The sequence below is a fragment of the Onychomys torridus genome, chromosome 4 (assembly GCF_903995425.1).
Source record: "Onychomys torridus chromosome 4, mOncTor1.1, whole genome shotgun sequence".
NCBI classification, from domain to species: domain Eukaryota; kingdom Metazoa; phylum Chordata; class Mammalia; order Rodentia; family Cricetidae; genus Onychomys; species Onychomys torridus.
In genome coordinates, this window is record NC_050446.1 from 101,739,323 (window position 1) to 101,759,200 (window position 19,878).

General features: G+C 52.3%; 2 protein-coding genes across 5 annotated transcripts; one reads left to right on the plus strand and one right to left on the minus strand.

Annotated features, from left to right (window-relative positions):
* Positions 1-404: 404 nt before the first annotated feature.
* On the plus strand, positions 405-11,212 carry Gpat2 (glycerol-3-phosphate acyltransferase 2, mitochondrial). 4 transcript variants are annotated; one of them, XM_036185803.1, is made up of 22 exons: positions 405-427; positions 2,419-2,559; positions 2,683-2,796; positions 3,434-3,507; positions 3,875-3,979; positions 4,190-4,318; positions 5,948-6,047; positions 6,529-6,662; positions 6,907-7,006; positions 7,094-7,306; positions 7,610-7,732; positions 7,885-7,967; positions 8,203-8,321; positions 8,821-8,891; positions 8,970-9,228; positions 9,317-9,465; positions 9,625-9,702; positions 9,993-10,124; positions 10,211-10,331; positions 10,431-10,496; positions 10,720-10,775; positions 10,952-11,212. In XM_036185803.1, exons 2-22 carry the CDS (start codon positions 2,497-2,499, stop codon positions 11,066-11,068), a joined length of 2,406 nt encoding a protein of 801 aa, XP_036041696.1. In that variant the 5' UTR covers positions 405-427; positions 2,419-2,496; the 3' UTR covers positions 11,069-11,212. The 4 variants fall into 4 exon arrangements, with proteins under 4 accessions (XP_036041696.1, XP_036041697.1, XP_036041698.1 ...); XM_036185804.1 differs by lacking the exon at positions 405-427 and having other exon boundaries at positions 2,497-2,559; positions 8,988-9,228; positions 10,952-11,198; XM_036185805.1 differs by lacking the exons at positions 405-427; positions 7,094-7,306 and having other exon boundaries at positions 2,497-2,559; positions 10,952-11,198.
* A 115-nt stretch (positions 11,213-11,327) lies between these two features.
* Fahd2a (fumarylacetoacetate hydrolase domain containing 2A) lies at positions 11,328-19,878 on the minus strand. Its single transcript, XM_036186287.1, has 8 exons — positions 19,721-19,878; positions 17,178-17,428; positions 15,665-15,881; positions 13,780-13,839; positions 13,381-13,543; positions 11,842-11,950; positions 11,649-11,736; positions 11,328-11,516 (listed from the first exon to the last, which is right to left on the minus strand). The coding sequence occupies exons 2-8, from the start codon at positions 17,420-17,422 to the stop codon at positions 11,454-11,456; spliced, it is 945 nt and encodes a 314-aa protein (XP_036042180.1). The 5' UTR covers positions 17,423-17,428; positions 19,721-19,878; the 3' UTR covers positions 11,328-11,453.

Below are 19,878 nucleotides of genomic sequence, written 5' to 3' on the forward strand. Positions count from 1 at the left end.
AAAATTCGAAACAGGCTGACCTTGAACTCAAAAAGATCCACCTGCCTCTGCCTTCTGAGCACTGGGATGAGAGGTGTGTGCCACCTCGCCCCTCCCCATTTTTTTTAAGACTCCCCGTCCAGCCATGGGGTCCTCTGCACCCTACGCTTCCAGACTGGGAGGTCAAGACGGAGCCTAAGCACCTCCAGAACGTCCTCTTCCCCAGATGCTCTTAAACACTGGCATGGGCAGCTGGGATCACGTGGTACAGGCAGTGAGGCAAGCTGCGCGTGCCAGCCGTCGAGGGGATGGGGCTTCCGGCCCAGAGTGCCATGATTGGCAGTCCAGGCAGCTGCTGAGGCGCATGCGCGCGTCGGCCAGCCGGCTCTTCCGGCTTAGCTGGCCCAGGCACGCGGCTGTTTTGGCGGGAGTTGGCGGCCGCTGTGAGGTGAGCTTCGTGGGGCCTGTGTGCTGGGTTGGGTCAAGCCGGGCTGGGTGTGCGGGGCTCTGGGTCAGGCAGGGACTAACATCCCGCGTGGGGAGCTCGGGCGGGCGGGCGGGTGGTCCCGTTGCAGGGCCTGTCACACAGACCAAGCCTCACGGGCACGCGGCCTGGCTGGTGGCTCCCGGGAGGCCCATGTTGCCCTTTGCCTGGCTTCCGGCCCCTGAGACCAGCGGCAAGGATGGACTTCCGGTGCTGCCTCTGAAACAGGCCTTGGCCTCCATCTTGGGTTTGGAGGGGCTTCCTTGCAGGCTCCGTAGGGGTGATTTGCCCTTGGAGTTAAGTTCTGTGATGCTTAGTAGGGCAGGAATAGTCCACGATGTGGGGGCGGGTTTGCATTTTAGCCTTGGGTCAAGAGCGAGCCAGGCGCCAGGCGTCACCTGTGCAGGGCGGGTAGCAGGACGCAGCGAGTGAGGGGACAGTGGCCTCTGGGCTCCCTGCAGCGGAGGCCCTGTGGGGTATTTGCTCCGAGATGCCACATCTCAAGGTTATTTTTACAGCAGCAGCTGGAAACCCCCGCTCTTTATATAACGAGCTCTCTGCTTTTAAATGTTGGCCTTAACGCTTAACGTTTCAGCACGTCTTATAGCCGCCAGTGGGAAGGAATATGTGAACTGTGTTTGGTCCCGGTGAGGGGTGCTCATCTATGCAGACTGCCAGGCCCGCACTTAGGGAAGCTGGGTGCCAGACACATCTGTATCCTGGTGCTGGGGAAACTGAAGAGGGGGATGGAGAATTAGCCAGGCTGGGCAACCTAGCCATTAATGAAAGTGAGACGTGTCCCCAAACTGACGTGGATTGTGCGAGCTAAGTAGTTGGCTCGTGAGAACTGCTCCTTGCCTTGGGTTTTACTCTGTTCTTTAGGGCTAGCATCGGGGGCAGAATCTGAGGTTAGGAGTGGTCTGAGGCAGAGGAGTATCAGACAACTTCCTTGCAAACAAGGCAGGACCCATTACATTGCAGCCTTGATTTGGGGCCTCCCTGTGCTTAGGGTCTGAATGGGGCTGTGAGAACATTTTTCAAAATAGGGAATGTGTTTGAAGTGAGGTCTCCAGAGCCTGTGTGCACATGAATCAGGATCCGTTTACTTCTTGGCTCCCTGGTGCTAAAGAGCACCAAGGGGAGAGAAGGCGAACCCGAGGAATTCCTGGGAAGTACTAAGTCATAGGCATCTGGTTCTCCAGGTCCTCTCCATGCCCCTGAATTGCTGGGTCTACACATGAATATTTTGCAGCTCTTGCCCTCAGGACAACTTTCAGATGATACAGAGGAAGTGAAATGGGAACCCTGGAGGCCTTCATGAGGCTGCTTTTCTGGCAGCCTTGGGCCCTGGAACTCGCAGAAAAAAGTAATCTAGATGCATCATGACTTACAGCCCCAGCAGACTTCCTGGTCTCAAGAATCAATTAAGAAGGCACTTTCGGGCTGGCATGCAGCTAGTGTGATTGAGTGGAAAAAAGAATGTAAATAATTAGGCCAGTCTGCTCATCATGGACATGGTGGGAGATCAGGGTAGGGGGACCTTGGGCAGGAGTCCCTCTTCCATAGATGGATCATGATCTGGTCTTCTGTAAGAGAGCAGCTCAGCAGGACCCGGTGGGTGTGTGGAGAGAGTGTTGTTTCTTGTTGCTCCTCTTGCTGGTATAACCCAGTCCAACCAGGCTTTTCCTTCTGCACCGAGAGTCTTAAATTGCCATTACAGCCCCGGTTGGTGTTAGGAGACATTTGGATGTGTGGATGGAAGATAGTTACACTCCTTCAGGTCAGCCTCAGGGAGCCCCTGGTGTCGCTGCTGGTGTTGGGGACAGGGACTTGATGGGATTGAGCCTCCGTTTCCTATCAGTTGTCCTCATTGCTGCTGGCCTGGCTGTTGTCTGTCTTGGGGTGACTGTGGGTCACTTCACAAGCCCTTGGATTATGGATCAGATTCCATGTAGTTCCACCTTTTACTCTCTTTTAGGTCAGGTTTATGTGGAGAGAGGCAGAGTGCTTAGTTCACAGATCTCACAGGCTTCATGGATACCATGTTGAAATCCAACCCCCAAACCCAGCAGAGGAGTAACCACAATGATCAGGAGGTAGTGTGAGAATTCTCACACCCTTTGTCCTCCTACTTGCCCTCTTGGGACCTCCACTCCTGGTGTACCCCTCCCTCTGTCAATGACCCTGTGTCCCTCACCTCTCCTGTGGCCCTTTTCCAGACCAGCCTTTGGTCCTCAGGCTTTGGGATGAAGTTGGAGGCCATCACCCCATTCCTGGGGAAGTATCGCCCCTTTATGGGCCGCTGCTGCCAGACATGTACTCCTAAGAGCTGGGTAAGTGATGGTAGGGATGGGCTCTCCCTTGCAAAGCTTAGGCTAGCTTAGTTCTGGGAGTGAGGATACTGGGGAGCTGCCTCCTTCATGGCTTTCCAGGTTTGATCTTTCAACTGCACCATGCCTTTGCCCTTCAGAGGAATGGATGCACAGGGGTCTGTTGTTGGGATGTGGCTTAGGAGAATTGAGTAGGAAGCCTCAGGAGAGATAGGCTGGAATAAACCTGGGGCTGTACTAGTTCTGTTCAGTTTGGGGACACTGTCCACTCAGCCTTCATAGCACTCAGCATCTCTTACATGTCCATATTATGTGCTGCTGCCAAGAGGGCTCAGCATTCTAATGGGGATTCAGGTTACAGATTCTCTGCTCTTGACAAGTTAGAACCCCTACTCAGAGGGTTTTAGTGTGTTTATCTCTAATGGGCAACTCCAAACGGGGGGCAGTGGTTTCGTTTTAAGCATGAAGCTTTTTTCTTTCTGAGCCAACATTGCGATCTGGGGTCAGACATCTGGGAGATGTACTCTATACTTTCCTTCTGGTAGACTCAAAGGGCCATCAGGCAGAGGCTAGATGGGCAGGGTACAGACTTGGCTTGCGAAGGCCCCCGAGGACATGCTATCCCTTCCCTCTTGGGTAGGAGTCCCTCTTCCACAGAAGCATAATGGACCTGGGCTTCTGCAATGTGATCCTTGTGAAGGAAGAGAACACCAGGTAGCCAGAGCTAGGGGTGCAGGGTGGTGGGTTGCAAGGGCCCTTTGTGGTATCATTTTCTTTCTGCAATGGAAAAAAGAAGGGCCCCTGTCCTCTCCTGCAAAACCACAGCAAACTGAGGCAAGCTTTACTCTCCTCAAGTTTCCCCCCATGAGCATGTACGGGTTGCCCACTGGCTGTCAAACCACTGTGCCCCCTCAGTGGGGAGGAGGGGTGGGACTAGGGTCCAGATAAGCAAGTGGTCCTTTTTTTTTTTTTTTTCTCTGTGGTGGAGCATGGTCCTGGGGCATGAGCTGGGTGCAAACTCTTCCTGATGAATAGACCTCTGTAGACCCTGAGGAGGCCTCTCTGAACTGTCTTCCCCCAGGTTTCGGGGCTGGCTGGTTCGCAGGCTCTGCTATTTCCTGTGGTCCCTGGAGCAGCATATACCCACCAGCTCTGATGCATCCCAGAAGATCATGGAAAACACTGGGTGAGGAGGCAGGATCAGAGTCTGGCACTTGTAGGATACTTAAAAGGGTGACACAGGCTCTGGGTCCTGATGGCCAAGGCTGGCTGAGGCAAGGCTTCTGGAATGTTATCTATGCTTGGGCCCATATTGGACTCTTGGCTATGCACTGGGGAAGTGACTGGAGAGAGACCACTGGCATCTAGTCAAACACTGTTCTCCTAACCCCAACAGGGTGCAGAACCTCCTCGCAGGGAGGGTTCCAGGAGGGTCTGGAGAGGGCCAGGCACCTGACCTAGTGATGAAAGAGGTGCAGCGCATCCTGGGCCACATTCAGGCCACACTGTGCCCCTTCCTGCTCAGGTAACCACGGTGAGGGGCGTGTCCTCAGGTGGAGGCCTCTGCCCCTCTGGAGAGTGGATGTTAGCTGGGCTTGGAAAAGAACCAAATATTATTCTATAGTAGCTGGATGGTAGCCTACTATAGCCCCTCCCTGGGTTCATGCAGTACAGGTCTGCACATTTAGATGCCGGGGATTAAAGAGGTGGACAGTGATACAGCTGCTCAAAGAAAGGAACAAGGGTTGAGCCAGAATACCCAAGAAGAGGGTGAGTATTACAGTTAGAGCCAGAAGTGAAGAAAGCCAGCCCTGGAGGAGTAAAAGTGGAACACAGTTTCTTTAGAGGGGGGCCTGAGTCAGGGTCCTGAGCAGGAGGGGCCAGTGCACAGAAAATAGTGACATAGTTGGAAGCTGATGGGTGAAGCAGAGAGCAGCTTGAGAAGGATCTGAGGTAGAAGGAACCAGATCAGAGCCATCGAAGTAGTTCAGGCTGCTCTCAGGGCAGTAAAGCCAGTAGTAAAGTTTCAAGTGTGAAGCGGCAGCACGGTGAGCTGTGATCAAGAGCAGAGATGGCATCTGCAGAGCTGTTAGTGCCATTAGAGATGATTGACAGGCACTGAGAAGAGATTGAGAGCTTGAGGTGGTAATATTGGGACTCGTGAATAGATTGGGTGTTGGGAGGAAAAGAGAAAAATACAGGAAATCCCTGTTTCTGGCCTGGTATCTGGGGATGTATACAGAGAGGGACAGGCTTGGTCAGAAGGGAATTGGCTCTGGAAAGATGTTTGGATTGAGAGTTCCAGTAACTGACTTGAGGACTTGGTTGTCTGTAAGTCTGGGAGCTCAGAAGAAGGGACATAGATTTGCAGAGCTGTAGTATATATACAGTTTATGTTTAAAGCTAGGGGATGAGTTAGCTGCTGAAGGGGGCTTAGGGTTGTGTCAGGCTCAGCTGCTGGTGATCTTGACTAGTCCTCCATTGTGACAGTTCTTGACTCTGCTGAGGCTTTCAGGTCCTTGTCCTCATGGTGCCCTTGTGTTGGAGTCCCAAGCACAAGTCTAGCAGGTTGCCTGCTTCCTCTACGCACCTAAGTAGTTAGGTGGCCTTAGAGTACAGCGTTTATAGGTGTATGGTCTTCTCCAGTGTGCCCACATATTGCTGCTTCTTAGAATTGCCCCCATTTAACGCTTCCATTGGATGTGGATTTGCTGCTTGTCTACACGTTTTCCTCTACCTACTTTGGTAGCAAGATGGTCCCCTATTGGGCATCTGAGCAAATGTAGTGAGCTCTGCTCTCCTTGTATCATCTCCCTTTTCAATTTTTCCTGGTAGTTGGTAAATAGAAGCTGACTGGTTCTGTCTGGAAAGGGTCTGAGTCCTTTGGCCTCCCTTTAGATGAATAGAGGCAGACTGTCGGATGCGAGCCAGCTGCATCACGAGGCTGTGGCCGAGTCAGTGTCTCACAGGTGTAGGCTGTGGCATCAGGACCTTTGCAGCTGCAGCACCTTTAGCATTCATTGTGTGCTGTTAAGCAGGCTGTGACCTCTCCTGATCAGTGTGGGCAGTAATGTTGCTTGCCTTAGGGTAGTTCTGGGCAACCTTCTGGGGTACTGTAGGGCTGCACCTACCTCAAGCTGGCACTGCTTCTAAGGTTGTTCAGCTGGGCACTGCTGTGGTTCCTGAACCGCCTCTTCCTGAATGTGCAGCTTCACAAGGGGCAGATGAAGATGGTCCATAAAGCTGTCCAGGAGGTAAGTCAGACCATACTGGATAGGTTTGGATGGCCTGAGCAGAGGCAAACCCAGGCCCTATCAGCTGTTAGAAAAATCCACAGCTCTTAGCCTTGCTGCCATGCCTCATAGTCCTGCTCCTACAGGGTTTCCTGCCTTTCCCTCAGTTTCAACAACTGTTATGCCTTGCATTACCTTAAAAGTCGTGGGAAGGGCTGGGCTGTGGTGGTGCATGCCTTATTCCCAGCACTTGGGAGGCAGAGATGGGCGGATCTCAGTGAGTTTGAGGCCAGCCTGGTCTACAAATCGAATTCCAGGACAGCCAGGACTGTTACACAGAGAAACTCTGTCTTGAAAAACAAAAAATTTTAGGCAGGCTACTCTACCTTTGGGAAATGTGCAGGGGAACCCACTCCCCTCAGTGCTGCCCTGGGACTTGGAGGTGCTGGAGTTTGGCTGAGTTTTTATGGTGGGTACTTCCTTCTGGCTGTCTCTGGAGCAGGGCTCGCCGCTTGTTTTCCTTTCTACACACAAGTCACTCTTGGATGGGTTCCTGCTGCCTTTTGTACTGTTCTCCCAGGGCCTGGGTGTGGTCCGTGTGGCTTTGGACCCCCGCACCTGCTCTCCTGCTCTCAGGTATGACAGGAGGAAATCCCAGGCTGGAGCAGGGGGATGGAAGTTATTTTGCCTTTTTAGTCTGTTTTCAGCCATATGACAGGCCACACTTGTAGACTCGGATGGTTGGCTATGGGTCCCTGGGCCATGGCTGCTTCAAGTGTCTAGACAGACAGGCTTGGGAGAGGCAAGGCTCTTGCCAGGCCTCTGGGCCCAGTCTCTCCTCCAGAGCCCCTTCTCACTATGTTCTGTCCTGTACTCACAGAGCTCTACTGAGGAAACTTGGGGGACTTTTCCTGCCGCCCGAGGCCAACCTCTCCTTGGACAGCTCAGATGGCATCCTTGCGAGGGCTGTGGTCCGTGCAGTGAGTATTCCCAGTGGTTATGTATGGGTTGGGCCAAGTGTATAGGGGTCTGCCTCTGATCTAGCCACCCTTCCTCTCCCCTTCTAGGCTGTGGAGCAGCTGCTTGCCAGTGGGCAGCCTCTGCTCATCTTCCTTGAAGAGCCCCCTGGGTACCCAGGGCCCAGGCTTTCGGCCCTGGGCCAGGCTTGGTTAGGACTGGTGGTCCAAGTGGTCCAGGAGGGCATCATCCCAGATGCCACACTGGTACCAGTTGCCATTGCCTATGACCTGGTTCCAGATGCACCCTGTGACATAAACCACGTGAGACCCTCTTGTTCCTGGGGACCCCAAGTGGACACCACTTCTGGGTGGCACAATATGTTCTATGACTGGGCTCCTTTAGGACTGAAGTCAAATTGGGATATGAAGTGTGTGTAAAGGAACTGTCCCTACAGTCACCATCCTGCAGTATCACCCAAGGCCTTTGCCATCACCAGACCCTACAAGGGAGGTCATGGGTGAAAAGACAGCTTAGAGAAGACCAGTGAGCAGTGTGAAGGGCAAAATGGGTAGCAGCCCTGAGACTTGGCCAAGAATACATGTGTGTCCTCTCCTTTCCTGCAGGACTTGGCTCCCCTGGGGCTATGGACAGGAGCCTTGGCTGTCTTTCGGAAACTGTGTGACTGCTGGGGCTGCAGCCGTAGAGCCTGTGTCCGGGTGCACCTTGCCCAGCCATTTTCCCTCCAGGTATAAAAGCAGTTGGGAAAGGCTGGGAGAGTCTTTGTGGTGGTTTGTTTGGCCTTCAAAGCCATTGTAGGGATAGTATTTCCTGTCTTAGATGGTCTGTGTGCAGCTTTCCTGGGGGGCAAGAGCAGACCACACGTCTTTATCCTGGGCAGGAATACGCCATCAATGCTAGAAGCTGCTGGGGTAGCAGGCAGACCCTGGAACACTTGTTACAGCCCATCGTGCTAGGTGAATGGTAAGGAGCACACATGTTTGGGTCTCAGAAGGGAGGCAGGCGGCTCTTCAACTAGTGGCCCACAACATCAGCCCAGACACTCACTTCCCTACAGTCTAAACGCAGGGTGGCACATAGGCCTGGAAGGGGAGAGGGCTCCGAGTTCTCCCAGGACTTGGGGAAACAGCTATAGCTCTGGAAAGCTTTAGACTGACGTTTTAGTCTGGTTTCATTCTTTGATGTGTCTCTATCCCAGTAATGTTGTTCCAGACACTGAGAAGGAGCAGGAGTGGACCCCATCAACTGGCCTCCTCTTGACCCTCAAAGAGGAGGACCAGCTCCTGGTCAGAAGACTGAGCCGGCATGTCCTGAGTGGTGAGGGTGTGGTTTGAACAGTACTTCAAGTGGATTATATAGGGCCAGTTACCAGGACCCCATGGTTTTCAGCACCTGACCTCCCAACCTCCTTTGTGGCACACTTGGGACACCAGAAGAGTGGGGTATCCAGGGACATGGGGAGCAGATGAACTCAGTGTCTGAGCCAAAGGCAGCTGTGCAGGAGATCCTGTCAGGTCCAACCCAGCCCCGCTCAGATGCTCCTCAACCGGTGTCCTTAGCTGTAAGTGGGATGTGACTGTGGATAGCAGCATGTGCCTGCAGAGGCCCTCGCTTACGTGTCTGTTAATGCCTTCTCAAATGTCACTCTGTAGCACATGTTCACAGCACATGTAATAACTACTTCCCAGAACCTGCTCTCTCCTGCTGGGGTGGAGCTGGGGCTGTGTTGGCTGGGAGATCTGTCAAATGGCAGAGAAAGATTAGGCCTCTCTAGGCCCTGACAGCACCCTGCATCTCCACCTTCCCCTGCCCCCAGCCAGCGTGGCCAGCTCAGCAGTGATGAGCACAGCCATCATGGCAACACTCCTACTGTGGAAGCACCAAAAGGTGGGTGCTGTGTGTGTGGGGGGGGGGGGGCAGGGCAGGGCGGCGCTTGGCCCTCTGCTCAGGCCTGTTTTGCCGCAGGGTGTGGTCCTGTCACAGCTCCTGGGGGAGTTTTCCTGGCTGACGGAGGAGACTCTGCTGCGTGGCTTTGATGTGGGCTTCTCTGGGCAGCTGCGGTGCCTAGCCCAACATACACTGAGCCTGCTGAGGGCACACGTGGCTCTGCTGCGTGTCCACCAGGGGGACTTGGTGGTGGTGCCACGGCCTGGCCCAGGCCTCACTTATCTAGCACGTCTGAGTATGGAACTGCTGCCCACTTTCCTGAGTGAAGCTGTGGGTGGTGAGTCAGTGGGCTCTGCAGGGTTGGGATGAATGTGCAGGGGAGAAGGGAATGGTTCCCTCCTTAAGTAGGCCTCCTTCTCTGTCAGCCTGTGCAGTGCGGGGGTTGCTGGCCGGCAGAGTACCACTTGAGGGGCCCTGGGAGCTACAGGGCATAGAGCTGCTGAGTCAGAATGAACTGTACCGCCAGATTCTACTGTTGCTGCACCTGCTACCCCAAGACCTACTGCTGCCCCAGGTCAGACTCCCCAGTTCAGCAGGGCCCTGGGCCTTGTCATCATGACCTCCTGTGGCAGTGATCCTGGCCTCCAACTGCCTCTGGTCAGGAATCTGCAGCCTCCCCGGACCCCCACGGGGGCATGTTCTCTGAAGGGCACTGGTGCTTCTCTCTCTACAGCCCTGCCAGTCTTCCTACTGCTACTGCCAGGAAGTGCTGGACCGGCTCATCCAGTGTGGGCTCCTGGTTGCTGAGGAGGTATGCTCGCACCCTAAGTGCCAATGCCCTGGGCTGCTCTGGAAGCCTGTCTCCACTACCTTGGGCTTATGTGTGTCATGCCAGTTTGCATGTGTAGCTTTAAGGGTCTCTTCACACCTCCTGCCTCCACATTTCTTAGTGAGCTTGGGTACTTGACCCAGGTAGCTCTGGGCATCCTGTTGGGCTTCCTAGACCTACTTTTACCTGCTAGAGCCAGGACCAGGTTTGGGGGCTGTAGAGCTGATTCCTGCCCAGCCTTACCAAGGACCAATAACTCTCCCAACTCCTAGACCCCAGGCTCCCGGCCTGCCTGTGACACGGGAAGACAGCATCTGAGTGCAAAGCTGCTGTGGAAACCAAGTGGGGACTTCACTGACAGTGAGAGTGATGACTTTGAGGAGCCAGGGGGCCGGTGCTTCAGGGTGTGTTGGGAGAAGCTACCTTGGGAGGCAGTGGAGGTGGTAAGGTACCGGGAGCCTACCTTCCTCACTCTGGTCTCTCTCTCCAGCTTAGCCAGCAGTCTCGCTGCCCTGACTTCTTCCTCTTCCTCTGCCGCCTGCTCAGTCCGATACTCAAAGCCTTCGCACAGGCTGCCGCCTTCCTCCACTTGGGGCAGCTACCAGATTCAGGTGAGCCTTACCCTTTCCCCCTTGGCAGTAAGGAAGTACCCCCTTCAGGGTAAGGCTCAGCCCCACAGAGCTGGGGTCTAGCTCTAATCTCTCCTGCAGAGGTGGGCTACACAGAGCAGTTGTTCGAGTTTTTACAGGCCTGCGCCCAAGAAGAAGGGATCTTTGGTGAGTTCCAAGCCCCATCCCAGGCTCCCTGGAGGGGTAGGTTTGCTGGTGACTGCTGCCCCCTGCTGGGCAGAGGCTACATGACACCAGGGAAGAGAGCTAGCATACAGGGAGCTTCAGTTACATGCAAGCAAGCCCTAGTTGGTTCTCCTTTAAGAGGAAGAAAGCCCTGCCCAGTGGCTCCCTGGCTGGCCTCAGAGCTTTCACTGTCTTTCTCTTCCAGAGTGTGCAGACCTAAACCTTGCTATCAGTGCTATCTGGACGTTCAAAGACCTGGGGGTAAGAGAGGCATTATCACCAGCCTGTCCCTGACCTCACCTCCAGCCCCAAGGGCTGCTAGAACTTTACACTCAGGTGCTGAGGCATCAGCACTACATTTTGGGGGTGGGGGTGAGGCTTGCCTTTGGGGCAGTGTCCCCTCAGCAAGGGTGCTTACAGTCTGTCTTATGGTTCAGGTACTGCAGCAGGTGCCCAGCCCTGCAGGACCCCAGCTCTACCTGTCCCCTACATTTGCCAGCCAGGACAACCAGGACAAGCTGGAACAATTTATCCGACAGTTCATCTGCAGTTAGAACCAGAAAGTGTAACCTGGTGGGACTTGTCAGCCTAGAACTTAAGTGTGCCTCCTGATCAGGACACAGCTAACCTGGACTTAGAAAAGCCATGTTTACTCATCATTTGGTGTGATAAATAAAGACACTAGGTTAGTTTCCTCCCTAAGCCTGGAGTCTGTGTCCAATATCTACTCCCTCTTTACTCAGCCCTGTGAAAATGGCGCACCTTCGGGGGTGAGGAAGAGTGGGGGGTGGGGCTGAAAGACAGAAGCTGAGCTGCAACTCAGAGAAAATTTATTTCCAAGGCCTACCTAAGAGCACCTCAAGTGGGCAGGGCCAGCAGTGAGCTTTATGGGAGTGAAAGTCCCACCTTGTCTCAAGTCCAGTGCTTACAGGAATGCAATCACACCACCTTGTTGACGATGACACCAATTTCTTCAATCTCACACTGGACTTCATCACCCTTCTGTAACACAGCAGGCCACCAGGATGTCAGCGTTTGGCTCCTGAACAGTCTCCCTATTTCACTCCTGAAGGCTGCTCCAAACTTGCCAGGCCTCCCTCTCATTCTACCATTTCCTCTTTTAAATTACCTTACCTTGAGAAAGACAGGAGGCTTCCTGAACACACCAACACCTGGAGGAGTCCCAGTCAGGATGATGTCCCCCGGGTAAAGAGTGACAAACCTAGGGAAGCAGAGGGTCAGGTCAGACCATGGGCTGAGGGGCTCAGTGGCTCATTTTCCAGGTGTGCCTGTGCTGGGCTAGCTGGGTTAGGGTCCACCCACTTACCGGGAAACCCAGGCTATCAGGTCTTCAGTCTTGAACACCATCTGGTTGGTGTTGCTGCTCTGGACTTCCTCTCCATTCACTCGACAGCAGATCTTTAAATTGTGTGGATCTGGAATTCAAGATAATACTGTAGAGTTACCCACCCCTACACCCAGCCACAGAGGAAAGAGGAAACTGCAGGAACATGTCTGCCCACCTTGGCTTAGCACTTTACACTGGACTTCCTGTGAGGAGGGACATTCTAGACTCTGAACAGGGAGAAAAACAGCTGAGGAATTTGCCTTTAAAAAATGGGCACGCAGGTCAGGCAAGATGGCTCAGCAGGTAGAGGCACTTACTGCCAAGCCTGGGGGCCTGAGTTTGATCCCTGGGACCCACACGGTAGAAGAGAACCAACTCCCGAAAATCTGACCTCTATCCAAGTACCATGGCATGCACATATACATACACAAAAATAAATGTAATAAAGTGTTTTAAAAATAGTGCAGTCACGGTTATCAATTATACTATCTAATCTACATATTTAAAATATCTCACTTTTTTTTTTTTTTTTTTTTTTTTTGGGCCAGGGCTGAGGACCGAACCCAGGGCCTTGTGCTTGCTAGGCAAGCGCTCTACCACTGAGCTAAATCCCCAACCCAACAATAAAATAAAATAGAAAAAAAACAGGGGGCTGGAGAGATGGCTCAGAGGTTAAGAGCACTGGCTGTTCTTCCAGAACTCCTGAGTTCAGTTCCCAGCAACCACATGGTGGCTCACAACCATCTGTAATGAGATCTGATGTCCTCTTCTGGGGGGCAGGGGTACAAATAGACAACACTATACATAATCTTAAAAAAATAAAATAGCCAGGCCGTGGTGGTGCATGCCTATAATCCCAGCACTCGGGAGGCAGAGGCAGGTAGATCTCTGTGAGTTGGAGGCTAGCCTGGTCTACAGAGTTAGTCCAGGACAGGTTCCAAAGCTGTCTAGAAAAACCAAAAGAATAAATAAATAAAATAGAAAAAAAGGGCATCAATCCCCAGCAGAGGCTGGTAACTAGATCTAAAATGACTTAACATCTCCAAAGCAACAGGGATATCAGAGCAGCAGATAATGAGTCTACCCAAACTATCTTACACCCCCCTCAGAGCTGGAATACAGCTTCTGAGGCACTGCTGTGCTGAGGGGCTCACCAACACAGCCATGCCATCCCACATGGATGAGTGCACAGTGGGTGGGCAGGGTCCTATTGGTGCTCTCCCGTCTCCCTTAGAAAAAAACGAACAGGCTTCATCACAGTCATTCTCCACCACGTTCAAGAGCCAGCCTTGCTTCCTTCCAGATAGGGAAGCTGGAGAAAGCCCCCCACCAAGCACAGCGCTCTCTGCAGTTCATTTTGTGGATGTAATTTCACAGCAGCTGCAGCTGTGTTCCCTCTAAGGGGCTCTGGAAGAAGTTCCACATGTACTTTTAACTATAGTCCTTGCTGGAGCACTATGTCTCCTGACACTCGGGTATCACATGGGAGGGTACAAGTGGCAAAGACTAGCACCCTACCTGCTATGCTGTCCCTGGTAACCAAGGCAGGGCCTAGGGGGCAGAAAGTATCGAAGGTTTTTCCCAGTAACCACTGCTTTCCATTGCGTCTCATCTGCCAGTCCCGAGCACTCACATCATGAGCCACAGTGAAACCAGCCACATGAGCCATGGCATCTGTGGCCTGTTGGGGCAGGAAATTTGGCCAGACACGTTACATCACAGGTGACAATCCCTAGAACGAAGACTCTCAAAGCCATTATCATACACTAGCACCAGCGCTAGCCAAAGGCCGGGGAGTCAAAGTGCCAAACAGGTCCCGGGTTAAGACGGCTGGCGCCACTGGAGAGTGGTCAGTACCAGCAAGGGCAGGGTCGGGGCTGTCGCTCCCCCCTGGCCAGGAACTCCCTTCCACCTCACCTTGATGTGCTTGCCTTTCTTGCCAATGATCACGGCCAGTTCCACCTCCCAGTCCACCTCCTGCAAAGTGGGAGAGGACAGGGAGCTGCAGTGTTGTAAGGCAGGCCCCAGCTCGGGGACCGGGGTGAAGTGAATGCCATGTGGGTGTGAGCTGCTGACCCACAAGCTCTGGGCAGTGACAAGCAGCACCACTGGAGGTGACTAGGAGATCAACACATGTCTGGGGTTTAAAAGTCACCCTTGACACTTGCACTGAAGATGATGCCAAGTAGTAACAGCAACGTGTAACTCTACTGTGTGCCTGACACTATGTATGTGCTGTATGTGTTAACTTAATAAGCTGGAGATCCCAGAATAAATTATTCAAGGGGCTTAAATAAGCAATTCACAAGGAAGAAAGGCAAGTGGCTACAAAATGTGAACTAACGCCTCTCCCCAGTGAGCAAAATGCAACTGGAAAGAACTAGAATTTAGTCTTTCCAGCTGGTTTTAATGGTAATGGCAAGAAATGGCAGCAGTTAGCCTGAACCAGGTGCTAGTCTGAGCTACCGACGCACTAAAGAAGCAGGCTCCTAGGGAACAGCTGACCAGTGCAGGAGACAGCACAAAAGAGCCTCCAGTGAAGGCCACAGCGTAAGGACGTGCTAAGAGGGGGCGTGGAAAGCACCAGGACAGTCCGCTGGCCGAAGTGGGTTCATCCAAACTGAGTAAGAAGAAAAATGAATTCAAGGAAAACCAAAAGCACAAGGCGGGGCAGGGAGATGGCTCAGCAGGTTAGGGTGCTAGCCACGTGCGCCTGAAACCCAAGTTCAATCCCTGGGACACGAGTGAGAAGCTGGATGCAGCAGCACACATTTGTAATCCCAGCACTCCTACAGTGAGACAGGAGGCAGGGAGGAGAATCATCCAGAAGCTTAGGAGCCAGCTAGCCTGGTATGCAGCCTAGAAACAAGAGGGGAGAGCCAACAGTGTGAGCGGGAGCGGGCACGACAGTGAAGGAGAGGGAGAGAGAGGAGGGGAGGGGAGGGGAGAGAGAGAGGAAGAAGAGAGAAGGGGAGGGAGGGAGGGAGGGAGGGAGGGAGAGATCTACTGACTAGAGGCTGGACAGACTGCTCAGTTCTTTCAGGACCCAGCTTTGGATCCAGCACCCACATCAGGTGCACACAACTCTGTAACTCCAATTCCAGGGATTGCTACCTCCTCTTCTGGTCTCCACAGGCCAGCTATGGCTGAGAGAATAAATGCCCATCACAAAGAATGAGGCAAAACTGAGCACAGGCACCCTATGAGGAAACAGTTCTTCAGAAAGTGTCAGGAAAGGAAACGATGTGGCACCCTCAAATGTGTCAGGGAGAAGACTGGGATGAACAGATGTTCTTGGTGGAGTCCCGGACAAGGTGCATGTGTGGCAGAAATACAGCGGAAAGGTAACTGTGGGAAAGTGTGCGGCCAATCAGGAATACCAAAGCACAGGCAGCAGTGTACTGGTGGCTTTACCTAGATTATTAATATACTTTCACTGTAGAAAATGACTTTTGGAATTGGGAAAAGATGTAAGTTAATTCCTCCTATCACCCACACTGGGCTGTGTTAGTACAGTACAGTCCTCTCTAGCTTCTGTGTAGTGCACTATTGACTAACGCTGCGACCCTTTAATATAGTTTCTCATGTTATGATGACCCTCAACCATAAAATTACCACGTTGCTACTTCATAACTGCAATTTTGCTACTGTTACAAATCGTAACGTGGATATCTGATATGTGATCCCTGTGAAAGAGTCATTTGACCCCAGAAGGGTCACAACCCACAGGTTGAGAACCATCGCTCTAGGGGCCTGGCCCTTATGCTAGACCACAGACACCTGGGTGGTGGGAAGCACTGACCTCGCTCTCTGGTGGGAGGATGATCTCATCATAAGGCCCGACAATAGAACTGGAGAACTTGCTGAAGATGATGGGCTCCTTGGGCACCCGCACATTCTGTTCTTTGCAGTGGTCTGCATAATTCATGCCCACACATACCACCTTGTCTGGCCGGGTGACAGGGGCCAGGAAGGTCACCTGCGACCGAGGGAGGATTGGCAGCTGGGCAGCCAGGGCTCTGTGGAGACCAAGCAGGAGAAGGGCTAGCAGGGAACAGATTGGGAATCCCAGGGCAGCTGGGAAGGGACCACAGCAGTTATGACTTGCTTTTTGCAATTTCTTGATGGTGGCACTCATCAAGTGTTTATTTCCTGAGTAATTCTTGTTCATTTAGCAGTATATGAAAGGTACAAGTAGGGTTAAGTGGAAAGGTCTCTCTCACCCCTTCTGGTCACTCATGTCCCTCTCTGGAGACAACGCTTGTGTGTCCTGGATAGCTTGTACCAGCTGCAGTGGAACACCCTTCTCATTTCATCATTTTGTGTATGAACGATAGAGTTCAATATGCATTTTAACAATTCACCATGTATCTGGTGTTCCCCTAGAACAGGGTTCCTCCTCTTATGGCTGCTCTCCTACACTGCTGACACACGCTTGGTTCCTAATTTTTAAGAAAAGGAAGGAAGCGGTTTCTCATTTTTAAGAAAATGACCATTTGGGACCACAGTGACCCCGACACTGGGCTGTCAAACATTTCTATTTCTGCCACTCTACTGGGTAAAAACACCTTCTTAAAGTACTTTTAATCTACTGTTCTTGGAGTTGGGCAGTGGTGGCACACACCTTTAATCCCAGCACTCGGGAGGCAGAGCCAGGAGGATCTCTGTGAGTTTGAGGCCATTCCAGTAAAGGCTCCAAAACTAGAGAAACCCTGTCTTGAAAAACCAAAACAAAAAACAAAACAACAACAACAAAAATTACTGTTCTTTGACTCTTAGACCAATTCCATAGCTGGTTTCAGGGCCACTCCCAGTTAATCTAGCACAGACTTGGAATCTCTGTCCTCGGAGGGTCTGAATCACACCCGAATCTTCCCAAGAAGCCTTTCTTGGGACCTTGTTGGCAGGCCCCTCCAGTGGGAGGAACATGGGCTCTCAGGAAGGCAGATAATGAGGTAAGGTCCTAGCTCCACAACCAAATGAATTCATCATCCTCCCTGAGCCTCAGTTTCCCTCTCTGTAAATTGAGGGTGTTGTTATACAAGACTTTTAAGGCTTCTGCTGGGTATGGTCATATAAACCTGTAATTCAGTCCTAGCATTCAAGAGGCTGAGGCAGGAGGTTCTCTTGTTCAAAGCCTGCCCAGGCAACATAGCAAGACCCTGTTAGCTTTTGACTAAAAGAACAAGTTAAAAAGAAAACAGTGGGTTTTCTCTGCTCCTTTGCAAAGGAGGCACCTGCCGAATCTGACTCTCAGGGCAGGAGAGAGATGGGAGGAGGGAGAGGGACCAGGTCAAGACGGCCTGCTGACTTACCTTCTTGCCACTGAGAGGGTAGTCTCTCCCTGCTCCAAGAACTGCATCATTGTCTTGGGGAGTGTGGGGTCAAAAGTGTTTAGGTCTACAACTCCCCCACCAATCCCTGACTCCAGGCCCAGGTGGGGCTCCTCCAGGTGGGGTGTGTGGAACTGTATCAGTCTCATGTCTCTAGAGGGTTGACAAGGCCTCTTCTGAACTTGTAGCAGAGCTGAGAACAACCTCCTCCTACCAGAGCTCAGCATCAAAGCCTGAAAGGAAAGAGCCAGCCCCAGGAGACAGATCTTTAGCCCCAGCATGAAGATCCCTAGTTCTTTTGCCCATCAACCATTCCCAGCTTGCCACTTGGGAGGTGCTCACATAGGTCATCTTATACTGTTACTTCAAAAAGTCAGACTACAGATGACCCTGCCAGGCTTTAAGCTAGCCCCAGGGATCCCAGCCTCTCCTCAACCAGTGTTTCCTGAGAGGTCCTACTGCTGGCAAGTGGGGGACACAGCAGGCCAACTCGGGCCTGCCATCTTGCATGCTGGGGAGACAGATATCCACGACTGATGTATGCAAGCCTGATATTGAGATAATGCTGTGAAGATGGCCAGGCCGCCCCCTATACCTAGCTTTGAGAGGAAGCCCTCCAACTGAGGGCTAAAATGCACAGGACTAGGAATCAGCCCCAAACTGGGCAAATAGCTACTCCTAGAAATGGCTTCACAGCTGTTTCATGCAACTTTTAAAAGTACTAACTCGATCCTGTTGCCCCCTGACTTAAACACTTTCCACTGCTCATGTGCTCAAGCTAGAACCCCTGCCAGTTTGCTCTAGCCTAGGAGCCCTCCACCTCCTCCAATAGGCACCCATTTTCTACTGCTGGAGCATAGGGAGACTTGGAGTTACCTAGAGGCTGGAGACCTGGTCTTTCCACATTGTTCAGCTATCTCCCTGGGTTCAACAGCTATGTCTGTTTCTTTCACTACTGGGCCTAAGTGCTGCTGCTGCTGCTGCTGCTGCTGTATGTGGAGCACAAGCTTGCACTGATCTGTTCAATGAAGATGCAGGGGGCTTGACTTTTCACTTCCTGGAAGAACCTAGTGATCATCAACTTTGGGAAGTGGCTGGCCATGCCTTCCTTCCTCAGATCAGATCTCTTGGAAAATATCAAGGTTCAGAGTTTATTTTGAGTTCTAAGCTCAACCTAAAGATAAGTCTCATTCTTTTGTTTCTATGATAGGGGCGCTGGGCCAGAAGGGCATATGCTAAATTGACCTCTACCTCAGCTAAACCACACTCCATCCCCACCCATTCTTACTTTTGTCTTAATCTAGGTCTGGTCTTCATTCCTCATCACACAGCCCTTCCCCTTCAGGGTATCCTGCTTTTAAAACCAGCATGGGGCTAGGAAGCCACCCTGGCTGGTAAGTGCTTCCCTTGAACGCATGAGTTACATCTCCAGAATCCATGTGAAAAAGTTTGTAGACAGTGGTCCATGCTTGTAATTCCAGTACTGGGGAGGTGGAGACAGGTAGATTCCTGGGCTCGATAGCCAGCCAGTCTAGCCTCACTGTTGAGTTCTAGGCCAATGCAAAATCCTGTCTCAAAAACTAAGGTGATGGCACCTGAGGAACACTCAAGGCCTAGGTGTGCACGCCCTGTCCTTATGTGAACAAATGTAGTAGCCACTCTTGAAATCCTGGGCTCATGGTCCTCACCTGGTCAAGTCAACCTACCCTGCTTGGGATCACCACAATGCCAGCTGGCAAGTCTGGCCAGAAAACCAAAGGCTTTCCATTTTATCCTCTGTTGTCTTATACAAGCACCACCATGCCACAATCCAAGGCTGTCCCAGCACATGTGGTCAGTCACATGACACACTAAAATGACAGTAACTGTCCTGAGGAAAGGAAAGCCAAGTGTTCCACCTGTGATGTCTGATTTAACTCTCTTGACTGTGGCTGACAGGTACTGCCAGGCAATTTTACAGATGAACAAGCCAAGACTTAGATAGGGTAAAGGGTTTGCCTATGGTCCAAGGGTCATATAACTAAAAGAAAGCGCGAGTGTTTGACTCGATTTCTAGATGCTATTGAAGCAAGGTACTTCCCAAGCAAGACAATCAGGTTTCAATCTTTGCCTAGTTCCCTCAGGCCCTAACTGCTACCAGCCTATGGTTATCATTCATGCCTCTGGGCGGACAGTGACTGTGACCTTAGAGATAAGGCTGGGCGGCTGCTCTCTGATAACCCCAAACTTCACTGACTGCGCTAGTCCCTGGTGACAGCGCGCTCAGGTTCATTCCATCTTTGTAACAATCCCCAGAAGGCAGCACTAAGGTAGTCACCCAGGTGGCGCTGGTGTTTTTGTAATAATCACTATGCCTCACAGCACAAGGGTCCCTTAGCAAACAGCACAGGAATGGACAGCTTGAAGAAGCACAGGGCCCCTGTGTGCGACCCTGTCAATCTCCACTCTCCAGGAACCGAGGTCAGCTGCTTGGTTTCCCAACGCCCGGTCCACCTCCCTCCCGCGCTGGTCTAGCCTCAGCTTACCTGGCTGCTGCAGCCGGACCCGCCCGGCGCCTTACGCTGTCAGCTGACACCTGCGAGGCCGCAGGTAGAGAAACCACAGACAGTCACAGTCGCAAGTACCCAGAGGTTCTTCTCCAGGGGAAACAGAGACCGCGGTCGCAGCACGATGACGTCACGGA